This window comes from Mustela nigripes, chromosome 17 (assembly GCF_022355385.1).
Source record: "Mustela nigripes isolate SB6536 chromosome 17, MUSNIG.SB6536, whole genome shotgun sequence".
NCBI lineage: Eukaryota > Metazoa > Chordata > Mammalia > Carnivora > Mustelidae > Mustela > Mustela nigripes.
The window spans coordinates 13050893-13068045 of record NC_081573.1 but is presented as its reverse complement, the minus strand read 5'-3'; the positions used below and the strand labels follow the sequence as shown (position 1 = coordinate 13068045).

Sequence of the window (17153 nt, the reverse complement as noted above, 5' to 3'; positions counted from 1 at the left end):
CAAAGCGATAAGCAGGCGTGCAGATGACTTAAGGTGCCACTGCAGGTCCAAGGCCTACAGCATGAGGTATCTGCTGGGAGAGGCACCGGGAAGCTGCTTGCTAGCAGGGTACCTTGGGGTGCATGGTATCCATATCAGAAGGGCTGTGGTGAGGTGGCGACTGGGCCAGGCCAAGGCTCTGAGCTTGCCAAAAGAAGGTCTGCTTTGGGCAGAGTCTCCACATGTACCACTGCTGTGGTGGCAGGAAGAAGAGAAACAACTTGTGGTTCCCTCCAGTGCCCTCTACGACTGACCAAGCTCAACAACGTGCTGACTGTGGAGGAGAACTGGCTGCAGGGCCAGCCCACCAGAGCGGACAGGCACCAGTATGAAGCAGAGAGGCGATACGCTGGTAACTGCAGTGGGCTTGGGCTGTTTTCTGATCTTTTGCTTTCACAGATAGTTGCTCTGTTTCTGTACCTGTCTTTTGGTGCTCATAAGCATTCATATATTTTTTTTAAAGATTGTATTTATTTGTGTGAGAGACAAAGAGATGGGGTGAGCGGGAGGAGGAGCAGAGGGAGAAGGACAAGCAGACTCTGTGCTGGGCAAGGAGCCGGACTCGGGGCTCGACCTCACAACCCTGAGATCATGACCTGAGCCAAAACAAGAATTCATTTGTGGGGTGCATAGCCAGGAGTGGAATTGCTGAGTAAGAGTATACATAGGTTCAGCTGTAATACATACAGGCAAGTTTTCCAAAGTCATTATTTGTTTTTTTCAATTCTTATTAATACTTTTATTGAAAAATACAATCACCATTTTATTTCATACCCCATTCATCCCTGGATGCAGGCCAGTTTTGTATTTTTGGCCACAAGGAGCACTAAACCCGTTAACAATACGTGGTTGCATTACATTTTCTGTGTGCTACTTTAAAAACTGCCACAAATTTAGTGGCTTAAAACAACATCCATTGATTAGCTCACCATTCTGCAGCTCAGAAGTCTGGGAGGCACTGGCGGGGTTGTCTGCTCAGAGTATCACAAAGCTGAAATACAACGGCTGGGGAGGCTCTTATCTGAAGACCTTGGAGTTATCTACTTCCACACCCATTCAAGTTGTTGGCAGACTGCAAAGCCTTGTGGTGGTAGAACTGAGGTCTCTATTTCTTTGTCAGCTGTCAGCAAGGGTTTGTTCTGACCTTCCAGAGGTCACGGTGGGACTCCCTCTATCTTACAAGCCAGCAGTGGTGAATCAAATCCTTCTCAGGCTTCCGATTTTTTTTTTTTTTAATATTTTTATTTATTTATTTGGCAGACAGAGATCACAAGCAGGCAGAGAGGCAGGCAGGAGGAAGCAGGCTCCCTGCTGAGCAGAGAGCCAGACGCGGGGCTCGATCCCAGGACCCGGGGATCATGACCCGAGCCGAAGGCAGAGGCTTTAACCCACTGAGCCACCCAGGCACCCCCCGATTTTTTTTTTTTAAGATTTTATGTCATTTATTTGAGATGGTGGTGAGGGGGGCAAGGTGGAGAGTGGCAGAGGGAGAAGCAGACTCCACTGAGCAGAGAGGCCAATGCAGGACTCCATCCCAGGACCCTGGGATCATGACCAGAGCCAAACGCAGATGTTTAACTAATTGAGCCACCCAGGTACCCCATGCTTCGAGTCCTTTGGACTTCCTTTCCTGTCACCAGCCAGAGAAAACTCCATGCTTTAAAAGGGTTCACGTGGGGTAACTAAGCCTGGGTGGCTTAGTCGTTCAGTGGCACTGCCAATATTCTGACCCGTGGAAAGCAGAGATCAGGATTCTTACACAGAAACTTTCCATTATGAAAGTGAAATTTCTAAAAAATCTCAAACGTGGATGGGCACTAGTTTTCTATCTGCCTGCAAACAGAGGCAAGGAATATTCTCCTGGGCTGTCTGCACCTTCCACACCAAGACATGGGGCCCGGAAGCTTCAGGAAGGGTGGAAAGGGGCAGTTTCTGAGCAGCCACCTGGGGCCACTGAGGTCCCAGGGGTAGGGGGAGTCCTTGGCCTGTCAGCCTGCATTAGGTCACAGCTGGGGTCTCAGAGCTGGGAAGTCACCAGGCTTAGGCAGCAGATTCTAACTCGGGCCTCACGGGGTGGTGGAAGGAGGAGCAGCTTCTTTCTACTTATGCCCAGGTGGCTGTTTGGGGGAGACTGAACTGGGACAGGGGAACCTCCTGGGAACTCTGATTCACCAGTGTCCTTTGCTGCCCCCAAGAATCATAGAGGCTGAGCAGCCCCGGGGAAGGCTGGAACCAGAGTGCCGGGAACTGTGTCCAGGCCCTGGAAGCTCCCAAGCCCGCAGGATGAGGACACCTTCTCGGGCCCTTCATGGGGCTTCGGGTCGGTGGCTCTTCCTATGGATGACCAGTTGGGACTTCCAATCAAAGCCACGGCCGCAATCCCCACAGAGGTGGCGCCGCTGACCCACGTGGCCCTTGCGGTGGATGACCAGCTGTGACTTCCAGCTGAAGCTGCGCCCACAGTCCTCACACACATAGCTCCGAGGGCCTGGGAGCATGCGCCGGGGGGGCCGGGGTGTGTCCAGCTCCCGGGAACCCAGAGGCAGTTTCTGAGCACCCCCGATGCCCAGGGCCTGTGGACCCTGCCCTTCCGCATGGGTCCGGTGGTGGATGACGAAGACTGATTTCCAGTCAAAGCCTCGGCCACACAGCTCACAGGTATAAGGCTTCCTTCGCAGGGCACCGGCCTCCAGCCCTGTTCCCAGCATTGCCCTGGCAGACACAGAGGCCCCAGACGGGCCCTCCCAGGTGACAGATCCCGGGCCCTGGGGTGGCTGGGCCTCTGGGCACTGGGGTGGACCCTCGCAGTGGCTCTCACTTTCATCTCCTGGGGGAAGGAGAGGTGGCAGTCCCAGTAGCCCAGTACCCTTGACATTGGCCCACCCTCTCCCATCAGGTGTGTGGGGGTGGACAAGCTCCCACCCCAGCAGAGAACAGATGGTTCGGGTCACATGGAGAAGAACTCACCCGGGTGGAGGCTTCTTCGACCCTCTGTCCCCGTACGCAGTGCCCCAGGCTCCAACTCCACCTGTGCCTCCGGCTGGGGGGCTGGTATTCCTGCTGGGGTGAGGGACAGTCAGGTAGCAGTCATGGCCTAGGGGTGGGTGAGGGCTCTTACATATTGGCGGGCGTGGGGGCCCTGGTGGGTGACAAGGTGCCCTCAGGTAATGAGCAGGAACTCAGGTAAGCGCTGGGAAATGTACACAGGACAGGGCTGGGCAGAGTGCCCTATGGTTAGGGCTATGCAGATACTGAAGGAGGGGTGATGGCTGGTCCTCACCCAGGGAGACCACCGTGCCATACTTCTCCAGCATTGCGTCCCAGTACAGTTCCTTCTGTGACGGGTCCAGTAGCCCCCACTCCTCCTGTGGGGATACGGCCCATTACCCTTGGTACCTGTCCACCCCCCAACCTCTGCCTCGCCTGCAGTGCACTCTGCCCATGTCCCCTGGTCATGACCTTACTCATTACCTGAAGTAGCGGGCAGGCTACGTAAGGCTCTTTTGCTCGCTAAGGGTGAAGCTGAAAAGGGTGTGTGAAGGTTGGGAAATAGGGCAGAGAGGAGCTGTCCTTCAGCTCACTGGGGGGATGCTGCTAGCACCTGTTCCCCTCAGAAGCCCCATTCCATACTCTAGCCAAAGAGAGTAAAGCTGAGAACCCCTTAATGGGTTCTGGGAGAAGCTGAGGTGGGTACAGATATGACTGTCCCCACCTCCGTGCCTTGAACAGTGTGCTGCGTTGAGAACAAGAGGCCTGGGGACCCAAGGGAATCCAGCCACCTCTCCCCAAGCCTCTGATTACAAAAGTAACATAGATCCTCTTTGGGGGAGCTGCTGAGGGCCGTCAGCATTCCTAGATGTGGGTGCCTAGCTTTGGGGAGGTTTAGAGCGGAGAACTCACATTAGGAATTGCAGCCAAGCATCTCCGCGCTCAGAGTGGAGTGTGGGTGGGGTGGTGGGCTGTGTCTGGCCTGCTGCCAAAGGGTGAACTCTGGTTGTTGGAGCACAACCGTGTGGTGGACCCTTGTGGACTATACCAGGGCATGCACTCCCTGCCCCTGCTTCTGCTCTCCTTGCCTCCCCAAATCCCCATCTTTGCTGGGGTGGGAAAAGTAATCCTGCCAGGCAAACGCCTGCAGGTCCAGGGACAGGGAGGAGACAGCCCCACGAAGCCACAGCCAGAATGCGGCTGGCTGGAGCTAAGCGGCTTTGGAGGGTGTGGCCTGCCCACCCAGCTTTCGGGCACTGTGCCATCAGACTGTGGAGAGAGCCCGGAGGAACTTTTCAGCCTCCAAGCACATCCCAACCAGCTCTTCCACTGGGAGAAGAGCTTAGGAGCAAAGCTGCTGGGAAAGGACAGGACCCCTGCTGTTCACACTCAGGAACCAAGCAACCAAACTCTCCAGGTAGCAGGGGCCTCCGTGGGACTTCCACGCCCAGCTGGCCGCAGCCCAGGGCTGGCTGGCCAGCCTTCAAAGAAAGCCTCAAGAAAGAGGTGGCTGCAGGTTATTTCCTAGAGGAAAGCCACCTGTTGTGTGGAGGGGGAGGGGAAACCAAAAGGGAAGGCCAAATTGCTGTGTGGTGCTCAGGCTTTCTTGTCAAAGTTCACCATCTTGACCCACGTGCCCATGAGGGTTCAAGCCCCCGAGTACCAGTTTAAGACTGCTAGGTGCTGGGGTGCCTAGGTGGCTCGGTCATTAAGCGTCTGCCTTCAGCTCAAGTCAAGATCCCAGAGTCATGGGATAGAGACCTGCATTGGGTGAGCTCCCCACTCAGCGGGAAGCTAAGCCTGCTTCTCCCTCTCCCACTCCTCCTGTTCCTGTTCCCTTTCTCACTGTCTCTCTCTCTCTGTCAAATAAATAAATAAAAACCCAAAACGAAAACAAAACAACAAAAAATTTACTTAAAAAAAAAAAAGACTGGGGCACCTGGGTGGCTCAGTGGGTTAAAGCCTCTGCCTTCGGCTCGGGTCATGATCCCAGGGTCCTGAGATCGAGCCCCGCATCGGGCTGTCTGCTCCGCGGAGAGCCTGCTTCCTCCTCTCTCTCTGTCTGCCTGTCTCTCTGCCTACTTGTGATCTCTGTCTGTCAAATAAATAAATAAAATCTTAAAAAAAAAAAAAAAAAAGACTGCTAAGTGCTTCAAAATCCCTGATTTCTCTGTAAATGAAGAAACCAACCCTTTCAAGTGTCAGTCGCTCTAAACCAGATTCTGTGGCCTAAGGCCCAAATTCTTCCCAATTTTAGAGAGACCACCAGCCTGTCCCTGTCCCTGAGGATCTGCAGAAGGGACCCTGATACCAACTCCATTTCTGGGCAGCAAAGAGCACAAAAGCTGCTAGCCAAGAAGCCTGAAAAACTGGCAGGGCAGAGTGGCCACCAAGGACACGCTCCTCCTTCTGGGTGCCTGTACCTTCCACCTGGGGCTGCTTACCTGAATCCTGGGGGGGTGGAAGGACGCGGAAGCTGGTTCCCGGTGTCCAGGGTGCCCCTCGTGGCACTGGGCTGGAACTGGGGGACTGGAAGATGCTGGGAAATGAGGCAGATGAGGGTCAGGGGCTGGTCATGTGAGCCATAGCAGGTGACCTGGTGTTGGTGCTGCAGCCTTGGCCTTCCTCTGCTAGGAGCCAGGAGGCTACTATGTGTGCCATTCACATGGCAGGCAGCCTGCCAGTCCTTTCCTCCTGCCTCCTGGGGAACCAGCTCTGCAGTCCTTCTGGAGTCCTCATCCCATCTGGGGACATTCACCTTCCTTTCAGGAGCCCCCCAGACCTCGCGCAGCTCCCACTCTCACCCATCTCCTGCCCATCAGCATCTGGCTCCTCCTTCACACGGCAGCTAAGCTGGGCAGACCTCTCCATCTGGGTGTCCTGGGATCCCTCCCGAGAGGTGGCCCCGAGAAGTTCCACTGTCCCTGAAGGGTGGGATCTCCCCAGGGACTCCTCTGTCTTCTGTGCTGCTGGGAACACCACTTGCTTCAGGACACGGGCTGTGATCTGAGGGGGAAGAGGAAAGTCACAAGGGCTCTCATGTGGCTCTGTCCCTCAGAGAAGCCAACGATGGCCACACTCACCCAACCCAGTAGCTGCCCAGGGTTATGCTGCAGGCCCTCCACCAGGGCTACAGCCTCCTCAGGGCTGCCTGGTCGCTGGCCCCGCACCCAGGCCTGGATCTCGGGGGGCAGTGTGCTCAGAAACTGCTCCAGCACCAGCAGCTCCAGCATCTGCTCCTTGGAGCATGCCTCCGGCCGCAGCCACTGGCGGCACAGCTCTCGAAGCCGGGCCAGGGCCTCACGGGGACCTGCCACCTCCTGGTAGCAGAATCCTCGGAAGCGCAGGCGTGCTGCCTCAGGCTCCTCCAGGATGGCCACAGCGTCCACAGAGGGCAGGCGTGGGGGACCCAGTGGGGATGGCATTGTTGTACTGGGTGTCTTCTTGTAGCCAACAAGAGGGACCTGCAGGAAAGGAGGGGTCAGGGTGCGGGCTAAGAGGCCATGGCAAGGGTAGGGCGGACAGGCCCAGTTCAGGGGGCTGAGGCTGGTTGAGGAAGGGCTCTGGCCCAGGGATGCATGAGGCTGAGAACGCTCGGTGGAGGGAGGGATCACAGAAGCTGGCTGCCGACGGAACTGAAGGCAGAAGGAAGCCTTTCGGCTGGACGCTCTGGAGGCAAGCTGTCCAATGAAGCTTCCAGGAAACTGCAGGAGACGATGAAGAGGAGGCGAAAGGAGTCAACACGATCTCCACGGTCTCACTCAGAAGCTGAGTAAAGTGACAGGCAGGAGGGGGAGGGGCAGGCAGCCAGGGACTGGGTGAGGGGGAGCAGTGACGGTGGAAAGAGGCCGCAGCAGGACACAGGGCCGTGCTGGGCTGTGGCGGAGTGTGTGTCCCCACGATCTCCAGATCTCCGGGACATGGGGACATGCTGACGAAAGTGGGCCCCCCTGCGGGGCCGGCTAGGAGGAGGAGGGACGTCTGCGTCACGGGGCGAGCCAGAGGCTGTGTGGACTCCAACACACCGCGCTCGCTGACCCCAGGGGACTGGGAATGGCTCGCGTCGCCCGAAGCAAGCGTATGACAATCACAACAAAGCAAAGCTACGAGGTGCGTGGGGTCCTCAGTGGACACTGTGTCCCGGCCGTCAAGAGGGTCTGGGATGAACTAAAGCCACTTGGGGGGCCCGTAAGACCAGCTAGACCAGGTCTGACCCCCCCGGAGAACGGCCCCCAAAAGGGAGGGGTAAGAAAAGGTCCTGCCGGAGGAGGGGGAACGCCGTTCCGGGTGGGAGGAAGGGCCCGGGCCGAGGTGGGAGATGGGGCGCGCGGGGCGCGTCGGGAGGTAAGCGGGCGCTCGGAAGTGCGGGCAGCGCGGCACCGCCGCGTCCCCCGGAGATGCAAAGAGCCGCGGCCCTCCAGGCCCCGTCGGGGCTCACCTCCGCCGCGGCGCCGGCGCCAGAAAGCAGCCTCTGTGGAGAGGCTCCGCCCACCGCCCCTGCGCGTTGCCATGGCGACCCCGCCCTGGCCAACCACGCGCCTGCTCGGCAGGTCCTGCCCTCCCCCCCTTCGGACTACGTTTCCCGTGAGACTCAGCAAGCGAGAACGGGCGCGGCCTCCGCCAGCGGATGCTCATTGCCAAAGGCCTCTCACAACTGAGAAGAGCTCTGTTCCTCTCAGAGAAATGCGAAGAGTCGCAGACTGTGGGGGCCCCCTTCCCGCTCTGGCGGCCGCTCTTCCTTTGCGTCCGCGCCCTGGACTCACCAACTGCCGCGACGGACGGTACGATAGACTTCTGCGCGTGCGCACAGTAGCTCCGGCGCCTATTGGCAAGCGAGGGGGGGGGTGGGAGGAGCGTGGCCTCACGGCCGTCCTGAACTAGCGCCCCGCCTAGGCCGCGTTCTAGTCGCGAAGCAGTCCTCTTGGTGACCGCTAGAGGACACCCCCCCTCCCTGTTTCCAAGGCAACGGCCAGAGCGTCGCTGGGTCCTCCCCGGAGGCCGGAAGTGACTGCGGGAACAGTGCAGTTCGGCCGAGACTCGCCTCCAGGTGGTCCCCGGAGGAAGCAGAGGCCGGCCCTATCTGTGGACTTTCTCCGCCAACCCCGGGAAGGACTCCAGCGGGGATGGTGCTGGGGTCCTTATTCGACCTCTGCTGGGTGCCCTGCGGACATCGAGAACAAGAACCAGGGTGGACACATATTTACAGAAGATACTGTCCCATGATTTATACTCTCAGGGTCTCAGACACGTCTTCAGATGTCAGTACTGCAAAGTGAGGGACGAAGGTTTTTGTCCAGCTTATGGGACGCCGCTAACCTTTTACATGGGGTACCAGAACGAGTAAAAGTACCTTCAGTTGATCTCAGTAGCCAAGAACCACACTGTGGAAAGGGGTGCTTTGCTTTCAGAAACCAAGTATTCGGTCCTAAATTGCATATGCCTGTTTTGATTTCTTGGGATACTTAGTAATCCCTAGCTGCTAGCACTCAGTGAAGAGCAGTGGTCGTACACACTGGATGCTCTGAGCATCTGCATGGGTGGGGCCTGTCAACTCTTCCACGCATCATCAGACTGAGCTGTTTGGGTGGGGATGGGGGACTTAGATTGTTTCTCTGGAACTGTATGGATTCCCCAGAAATGTCTTTTCCACCATGGTGAGAGCTAGTGCTCTAATAGCTACTAAGCTGTCCCCAGTCACCTTTGCTTTAGGTCCCTTCTCCCAGGGGGCTGCTGCTTTACAGGCTTTCTGGAGTTATGCACTATAAGCCTGGTGGAACCTCTGCCCACTTCCCCCAGGGCCAAATCAATATTTAGCTTTCTCTAAATCAGAGATAGATCCCACATCTGCTTCTAGTTTCAGAATGCTTCTAGTTTCACCATCCTCGTTCTTGTGGGTTCATATTTTTAAATACTCTCATCTCTGTAGCTCCAATGGGTTTCTGAACCAAGTGAAATGCATGTGTTCACACCACTATCTTGCCTCAGAGAGCTCAAGGGCACTGTTACCCTCAGCCTATTCAGGATTAAGGACTAGCCAAGAAAAGAGAAAAGAAGAAAAGGAAAGGAAAGGTGGGGATGGGGGTGGGGAAGGAAGGAAGGGGGAGAGAGAGAGAGAGAAAGAAAAAGACTAGCCTGACAGGACAAGGCTCAGCATGACCACAGAAGTTTAGTGGAGGGCAGTGTAAGGCTCAAGATATGGGGGAAGGCAGATAATCATGGTCACTATCCCCCTAAGGCCCCAGTGTGGGCCACTGACCATTCCTACGCACTGGGAGGGGCGAGTTTGAGAAGGGTAGAGGAAGTGAGGCATAGCAGGGGCCAAGCACACAAGTGGGAAGGACCTCAATAAGTGGGGAGGAGATTGGTGAGGAGATGGCTCAGGACATCAGACCCAGCTCAAGGGGTCATGAGAGCTCCAGGAGCTCCAGTCCAAGATGAAGAAAAGGTTGCATATGACTTGAGCCACGTGCTGCTTGACATCTGCCTTTGCCTCTGAATCCCATGGGCTCCCAAGAGCTATCAAAGTGGGGGGTTGTCTGCATTTCACAGCTGTGCAGACTGAGAATGGCACCCTCATGATGCCATTCTAAAGGAAGATGGGGGTGAGGCCAGAGTGTATACCAGATCAGAGGAGAAAGGATGAGTCCAGGAGGGGTGAACAGTGGCTCAGAGGCCTGTGGGGTACCCAGGAGGTGCCACAGAGGACCTGAATCTAAGGGTCTTTGGGAGTGGGTTCAGCAAGAATCCTCTCTCTGCAGGAGTTTCGAGGTTCTAGAATAAAAGGTCTGGCAATGCTGGGAGGAGACAAGTGAGTATGAGAGAACAATTTGTGTGGTCATAGTATATGACACATAGCTGCCAAGTCTTGGGAGATGGTGGGACTAGACAATCCACCAAACTGGAGACAGTGTTTCTGGCCACTCTTGGTAACCCCAGCCTAGATTCCCTGGCCTGGATCCACAAAGACTCATATCGAGATAGAAGTCCTGTTTGGGGCCACCCCATGCTATCCTCCCTACTAGATCTCCTGGGCTGACCCCACACTTCTGGCTACCAAGGGAGTAACAGATATCACAGATACCCAGTGGACCTCAGACAGGCTACATACCTACCCTTTTACTCTCAGAATGACATGGTCAAAGCCAAGTGTCTGCAGCTCTGTCACAACACAGTGATGGCATGTATGCAGTCTGCTAAGATGAAACAGGCATCAGACTGTTACCGTGCACACGTTTGACAAACTTTTATCAGGAAGCCTCTCAGGACTGTGATGTTAAACCCTCTGACCCAGGACCTGGAGGCTGGGTGGGGAGGCTGAGGCTGTAGACTTTCACAGTGCCCTGCAAGGATTTACACAATGTGCGTCCATTCAACTTCCAATTTTGGGTCTTCTTTTGTTCCCAAGTAAAGAGACCACTACCACCCTTGGGTTTGAGGACTGAGGTGAGGATGGGCCCTGGTCTGCTGAGGGCCACAGGGAGAAACCTGGGCCCCACCCCACCCATCCAACTCAGTGTCCCAGGATGGGAGGGTGTACACACACATGGCCTTAGGTGACAGCAAATCCTCTTTCAAACTCAGGGAAGTGAACAGGTGGGCACTTGCCCACCAGACCCTGCAGAAACAAGTAGTCCCATCTGGTCTCTTCCAAACCTGTTGTTGTAATCACCTCTTGTCGGGGCAATGGGGACACACAGGGTCCTGTAGCGGTGCCTTTGGTGACAACGGGACATGGCCATTGCTGAGGCTGCCATGAGAAACTGAATAAAAGAACATGGCTCAAGAGCCACCACCTTGATGTCTGTCTTCCTCTGCCCACCCAGGGGACTGCAACCTCTACTTGCCCCACCCACTGGGAGACTGCCATGTGCATGCAACCAGGCCTGACATCACCCAGCTCTCACACCAACAGACCAGAGCACGGGTGCCAGAGCATGGGGGCAGAGTGGTGAGATGTGTGGATACTGGGCCTGTGGCCCGGATTCAAGTGCTGGCTCTGCTGTGTACAACTCATCCCCTCTCTCTGCCTCAATTTCCTCATCTGTAAGGTGGGGATACCAGCCACAGTAGCCTGGCAGGTACTACTCAGTGTAGTACAGGTACTGTGAGTGTAGCCTCACAGGCCTGGCAACTGGCACGTGTTGGCACTAATCAAGATCCTGCCTTCAGGATGCTGCAAATAGCTTCTGTAGGCCTGACTCTCTCTCTCTCTCTCACCTCTTTGTCCCAGAGGTGGAAGATAGGACCTAGACCCAAGGTCAACCCCAGACCCCCACATGAGCTCCTGTCCACTGAGTCTACTTCCAGGAGATCTGGAGGAAGGAGACCTTGGAGGACTATCCTGAGGGTTGGCCTGGTGGCCAGTTTGTGCATGGGCAGGGGAAATGTCGAGGGCTGCTTCCCCAGCATTCCAGCTCTCCCCCACCTCACCTGAGCACCCACAGTCATAATGGGCATGAAACAGCACTGACTCCCAAGTCTCTGCACTACTGAAGTCCCAGCATCGGAATGGGGGAACGATTCCCCAGATATTTCTGCAGCTGGAGTGAGCCGTGGCTGAAATGGCAAACATCATCACACGTGCAGACGGAACCACAGTGCACATACGGGTCTCCTCCAAAATGTGGATACGGAGGGAACACAGCTGTGTTACGACAAGCCAGGGAAGGCTGGAGCTGTGAACTCAGGCTTCAGCAGGCTTTGAGACTGTGGCTAGACGGGAGGCAGGAGTAGGCCCCGCTTCCCTCCCCAGTGAGCCCTCTGATGAGGCCACCGAAGAAGGCCTGGCCTGAGGGCAGAGGCCTGCCCCATGCCGGGGTCTTCGCACAGGTTTCTCTCCTGTGTGGATCCTCTGGTGGTGGAAGAGGGCCGGGCGTTCGCGGAAGGCGCGGCCACAGTGCGAGCACACGAAGGGCTTCTCGCCCGTGTGGATGCGTCGGTGGCTGAGCAACACTGCGCCCTTGGCGAAAGCCTTCCCGCAGTCCCCGCAGCGGAAGGGCCGCTCGCCCGTGTGCAGCAGCTGATGCTGCGTGAGGTTAGAGCTATGACTGAAGGCGCGGCCGCACTGTGCACAGGCGAAGGGCTTCTCGCCCGTGTGCACACGCTGGTGCTTGAAGAGAGAAGAACCCTGGCTGAAGGCGGCCCCACAAAGGGCACAGGTGTAAGGCTTCTCCCCCGTGTGCGTGCGCTCATGCTGAATCAGGTGTGAGTTGCGGCAGAAACGGCGGCCACACTGGGCGCATGCGTACGGCCGCCCACCTGCGTGGATCTTGCGGTGCTGGCTGAGGTTGGAGCCATGGCTGAAGGCCTTGCCACACTCGCCGCAGCGAAAAGACTTCTCGGCGGTGTGTATGCGCTGGTGCCTCACCAGCGAGGAGCTGTGCCGGAAGGCCTTGCCGCAGGCCGGGCACGCATATGGCGTCTCCCCACTGTGGATGCGCTGGTGCTGCGTCAGGTGTGAGGTCTGGCTGAAGGCCTTGCCGCACTGCGCACACTCGTAGGGCCGCTCACCGGTGTGCGTGCGCAGGTGCTTGAGCAGGTCGGAGCTCTTCACGAACACCTTGTTGCACGCCCTGCATTCGAAAGGCTTCTCCCCAGGGAGGAGGCCAGGGCCCATGTGGAGGGCCTTGCCCAGCTGATCCCAGGCTGGGGGCTCCTGGGCAGCAGGGTGTCCATGAGACTTGTGGCCAGCGGGACTCTTTCCTCCTTCCCCAGAGGTGAGACCAGCCTCAAATTCTGGAATTTTGGAGAAACCTCTCCGAGATGCCTCCCGCCCACATGCCCTTAGCTGCTTGCCTGGCATGGGGCGGGTCACAAGGGCCTTCTCCTTAGGTGGGCAGTCCTCAGCTGGCCTCAGTGGGGAGGTCAGGCGCAGACTGACACTGGCCTCCCCACTGCCAGGACCTAGCAGGAGCTGTTCCCAATAGATTACAGACACCCCTGTGGGTTTTTTCTCCTGAGAGGGGGAAGTGCCCTGCCAGCCCTCCAGGCTCTTCCCGTGCTCACAGATGCCAGTGAAGGGGAGGACCCTTGTAGATGCTGAAGGGGAGCCATCATGGAAGGACCCTGGCAGCTCTGCTTCTGCTGGAACAACCCTGTCGTATGCCAGATGACGGGAACCTAAAGGCACAGAAATGGCAGATCCTGGGTCACCCTGGCCAAGAGGGGATTACTGGGCCAGGCCTAGTGTTCAGGCAAAGGGGATGCCAAGGATGGGGAGAGGAGCAGTAGCCAGACACCAGTGTATGTCATTCCCTCTGGCCCCAGGAACTCCTCAAGCTTGCTTTTCCTCCTTACACTAATGGCTACCTGATGCTACAGGCTTTACTCACAAACTCATTTCCCCAGGCCTCTCCCCTGGCATGGTCAACTCCATGAGAGCAGGACCAGGAACATCCTGGGAAAGGCTGCACCCAGTGCCTGGAGTGGGCTGCTCTGGGAGCTCCCCTTTAATGGGCAAGCCAAGACCAGAGCCTCCAAGAGCGGGTGATGATAGAAGGAGAACGGGAGGGAGTCAGGTGGGAGGCAGGAGATGATTAGAGTGTCCAGGAGGGCAGGGAAAGGGAGACAGAAGCCTGGCCATTGGTGGGCCCAAGTTCACACTCTCCGAGTCCCCACTCACCAGGGCTGGGCTTCCTAGGAGCATTCCTGACTGGTGTCACAACTGTCCCACTGAGAACCCAGGGCTCCTCGCCACGCTCAAGCTGAATGACCACCCGTGGTCGTGAGGCAGAGAGTCCTGTGAGAAAAGACAAGCAAATGAAGGGCCAAGCCCAGCACAATGGGTAATAGGAGGCAGGACTTTATGGGACACAGATGGTGTCATCTGGGCAACAAAGAAAACCACACCACAGGGCAGGACTCACAGGAAAAGAGCAATGGTTCCTGTGAGAAGAACTGGGTTGGCAGTAGCAGATGAAAGGGGTTGAGCCTGGACACAGAGGTGCCACACTGGGACAGGGACACTCGGCCAGCTGGTGTGAGGCTGCTCGTAAGCCAACGGGAGATGCGGGGTTAGTGCTGGCAACAGCTGAGCTTCCCATGGAAAACCCAGGGCCTTACCCAGTGAGGCCACAAGTGCGAAGTTCTCTAGCATCACGTGGCAGTACAAGGCCTTCTGGGCTGCATCCAGGAGCTCCCACTCCTCCTGGGAGAAGTACACGGCCACATCCTCAAAGGCCATCAGGCCCTACAACAGTGGGAAGGGGAAGATGGACACAATCTAAGCTATGGCTCTATGACCCAGGACCCACCTCCCCGGCCGAATGGCTACCTTTCCCATGTCCCTCAGAGGCTTACCTTCCTCACCCTGAACCCCTCCTCCCCCGGGCTCTGCAACTGTGCCGATTAAACTTCCCTCCTCTCCCCTAAACCCTACCTGTCTAGGGCATAGATGCTTTCTTGGCCTCCACACTGGTCACTTACACAAGGCAGCCAGAGCAAACTCACGGCATTCAGATGGCTGCCACCCCAAAGGCAGGCCCAGGTGCCCCTTGTGCTCCAGCCTTTGCACAAACTGACCCTCCCGGACATGCCCTTAGCTCTTCTTTAAGTAGCGATTGTACAAGTCCCAACTATGGGCCCGCCGGGACAAGCCCATGCCTGGAGGGATGCCGTCTTCTGTAGGACGCGCCTGACATCCCAGGGCTGCTCCTCCAGCTTGAAGACTGACTGGCTGATCCCCTCCAGTCACTACAGGAGGGGCCCAGGGATCCGGTGCCACACAGGAAGCCCGTTTCCTCCCTCCATTACTAAGCACACCCTACCCCTCCATTTCCTTGGCCAAAAACCCTGCCTTCAGCCACTTGCCAGAATTCCTCCCAGAGCCCCAGGGTCTACCGACCTGTCTTCATCTCCCTGGAGAGCTACCCATCCCTGGCTGAGTCCATGAGATTCCTTCCTCCTAAATGGGATTCCCAGGCCCTGCCTTGGCTTGGAATATCAGGACCGTGTCCTTGGACATCTGCAGTTTCGGGTCCAGGTGATGATACCTCTGCTCTGGGACATACTCTTAAACCTGCTTTCTCCTCAGATTCCTGTTTCTGATACAGCAGTTCTGTTCTTCCGGGTGTTCAGGCCAAAAACCCTGGGACTGTGCTCCGCTGGGGCCACTCGCTCCCCTGCCGCACCTGAGACGTCGATCTATCCCGAACCCACCACGTTTCCTATCTCCATCGGCCCAGTGCGCAGCAGGCGGCGACTCCGGCCAACTACTGTGGCACTGCCTGCCCCCTGCGCTCTGCCACCCCGGTCTGCGTCTTTTCTCCGCCAAGCACACGCGGCGACACTTTAAAAGCCCTAACTTGAAGCATGTCCGGTCTCCGTCGAACCCTCCACGGTCCCCGACGCCAGCTCCTCAGCCTGCCATTTCTGTCGGGGGCTCACGTCAGAAGCCCAGCTCCGGGAGCACCCGGGCTCAGTCTTCCCTCCCGGCTTTTGCACGTGCGGCGCCCTCCGCCTGCAACTTCCTTCCACCCTCACCCCCTTGGCCGCCAGGACCGGGGATCTCACACGTGCACGCCCCCCCATGGCCTGAACGCCGGGGCCTGGGACGAACCGAGACGGGAGACAAAACGTCCCGATGGGGCCCCTCCCTGAGTCGGGACTCGGGTCCCTCCAGGAGCGACCTAGGCGGGTGGCTGGGGGGCGGGGGAGGGAGTCCGACGCCTCTTCGACTCACCTGCGCCGGGTCTGTCAGCGCCGCGGTCGCCATCAGAGCCTGCACTTGGGGACGCGCAGAAAGCGACGGACAACGCGAACGTCCCGGTTCCGGGCCTCAGTCTCCCCCGTCCGTCCAGGGCACAGACGCCCCGGAGCCCAGGACGCCGCCTCCCCTGCCGCCCCGGGGTCGGAGAACATGTGACGCGGGCCACCGCCCCACAGCCCCGCGGGGCGGCCCAGGCTATACCCGGAGAAACCGAGGTTCGGGGGGCGCGATGGCCGCCCGCGCCCACGCCGTGCGCCCAGCGCCTCTCCGCTCGTGCCCTCGTCACAGCCCTCACCTCGGGTCTCCACCCCTCCTGGAACCCCGCCCGGGCCCGCCGCGCTCGGGTCCCCAACACCGGTGTGGCCCCGCGCCCCGCTGCAAAGTGACAGACCCCGGACGCCGGAAGTCCAGCCCCCGCAAACCCTCATTGGCCCAATGCGCGCTGCGGATGCACGTGCGCCGCCTTCTGGGAAGCGTAGTTCCCGTCCACTCTGCGGCCGGGCGGGCGTCGCCCTTCCGGATCTCCGCGCAGCACGCTGGAAATGGAGTCCGCGCGTGTTCGGTGGGTAGTCGGCGTCCTGGGACCCGACCCGGCACCCGAGCTTCCCCGAGGCTAAGCCCTGCACGCGCGGAAGCGGGAACCGCTGAGGTGCCAGGAGGCGACCCCAGCCCGGGGCTTTAAGGACAAAGCCCAGTGGGAGGGGCGGGCCAGAAGGGGTGGCGCTGGGGCAGCGAGCCCGGGAATGCGACCCCAGCTTCACCTCCGGAGGCTTGTGCTTCATTTGGCCTCTCTGTGGCCTGTGAAGGGTTAACACCAGTTTTGCAGCCCCTGCACCAAAGGGTGCAAGCCCCCAGCCTCAATTACTTCCATACATACATGCACGCATGCATGTATACAGACAGACAGACAGACGTGGTACAGTAACGTTACCCAGCGCCTGGTTGCCCACTTTTGTAAGGAGATACGGAATTCATCTTCGTCAAGCTCATTCATTCTTTCTGCCTTCCTTACTCTCTTTCTCCCTCCTTATATATGCATCTGTCTCAGCCATAACTGTTTTTCGAATGTAAATCCTCGAAATGCAAGAGATCCCATCAATTTTGGAATATTCGTTTGTTAAGTATTGTTCACTTTGAAAGAATTTAAGGAAATCTAACATCTTAAACTCATGATTTAATCAAAAGCTTTGAGGCATTAACATTTCAAGCACTGTTTGAATGTTTGGAGACATTTAATTTCTTAAAACCTTATTTTAAAATTATCCCTGTAGGGGCGCCTGGGTGGCTAAGTGGGTTAAAGCCTCTGCTTTCGGCTCAGGTCATGATCCCAGGGTCTTGGGATCGAGCCCCGAATCGGGCTCTCTGCTTGGCGGGGAGCCTGCTTCTTCCTCTCTCTCTGCCTGCCTCTCTGCCTACTTGT

General features: G+C 57.5%; 3 protein-coding genes across 9 annotated transcripts in view; 1 reads left to right on the top strand and 2 right to left on the bottom strand.

Moving 5' to 3' along the window:
* Positions 1–783: 783 nt before the first annotated feature.
* On the bottom strand, positions 784–7997 carry ZNF446 (zinc finger protein 446). Of its 6 annotated transcripts, none has more exons than XM_059381949.1 (6): positions 7791–7997; positions 6111–6491; positions 5832–6033; positions 5472–5566; positions 3007–3099; positions 784–2866 (listed from the first exon to the last, which is right to left on the bottom strand). In XM_059381949.1, the coding sequence occupies exons 2-6, from the start codon at positions 6450–6452 to the stop codon at positions 2237–2239; spliced, it is 1362 nt and encodes a 453-aa protein (XP_059237932.1). In that variant the 5' UTR covers positions 6453–6491; positions 7791–7997; the 3' UTR covers positions 784–2236. The 6 variants fall into 6 exon arrangements, with proteins under 6 accessions (XP_059237932.1, XP_059237933.1, XP_059237931.1 ...); XM_059381950.1 differs by lacking the exon at positions 7791–7997 and adding an exon at positions 7680–7760; XM_059381948.1 differs by lacking the exon at positions 7791–7997 and adding an exon at positions 7466–7548.
* Positions 6738–10481, top strand: LOC132005147 (serine/arginine repetitive matrix protein 1-like). Its single transcript, XM_059381982.1, has 2 exons — positions 6738–7808; positions 7990–10481. Exons 1-2 carry the CDS (start codon positions 7081–7083, stop codon positions 8033–8035), a joined length of 774 nt encoding a protein of 257 aa, XP_059237965.1. The 5' UTR covers positions 6738–7080; the 3' UTR covers positions 8036–10481.
* Positions 10482–10569: 88 nt separating this feature from the next.
* LOC132005122 (zinc finger protein 324A-like) overlaps positions 10570–17153 on the bottom strand; it is a 37556-nt gene continuing 30972 nt past the window's right edge. Inside the window, exons 1-4 of one of the 2 annotated variants that reach the window (XM_059381920.1) lie at positions 15707–16162; positions 14089–14215; positions 13649–13765; positions 10570–13146 (exon numbers count right to left, since the gene is read on the bottom strand). In XM_059381920.1, coding sequence (XP_059237903.1) covers positions 11711–13146; positions 13649–13765; positions 14089–14215; positions 15707–15739 — 1713 coding nt within the window. In that variant the 5' untranslated portion in view covers positions 15740–16162 and the 3' untranslated portion in view covers positions 10570–11710. Of the gene's footprint in view, positions 13147–13648; positions 13766–14088; positions 14216–15706; positions 16163–17153 lie in introns of those variants that run through there. The other variant, XM_059381921.1, reaches the window with a different exon arrangement.

Bases quoted from the DNA above. Each gene is read 5' to 3' on its own strand.
- ZNF446 (XM_059381949.1), bottom strand. From the start codon at position 6,452: ATGCCATCCCCACTGGGTCCCCCACGCCTGCCCTCTGTGGACGCTGTG. The intron at 6,034-6,110 runs GTGAGTGTGGCC...CTTCCCCCTCAG, and splicing joins CTGGGCAGCTACTGGGTTGG to ATCACAGCCCGTGTCCTGAA. The intron at 5,567-5,831 runs GTGAGAGTGGGA...CTCATTTCCCAG, and splicing joins TGCTGATGGGCAGGAGATGG to CATCTTCCAGTCCCCCAGTT.
- LOC132005147 (XM_059381982.1), top strand. From the start codon at position 7,081: ATGGCTCGCGTCGCCCGAAGCAAGCGTATGACAATCACAACAAAGCAA. The intron at 7,809-7,989 runs GTACGATAGACT...CCTGTTTCCAAG, and splicing joins ACCAACTGCCGCGACGGACG to GCAACGGCCAGAGCGTCGCT.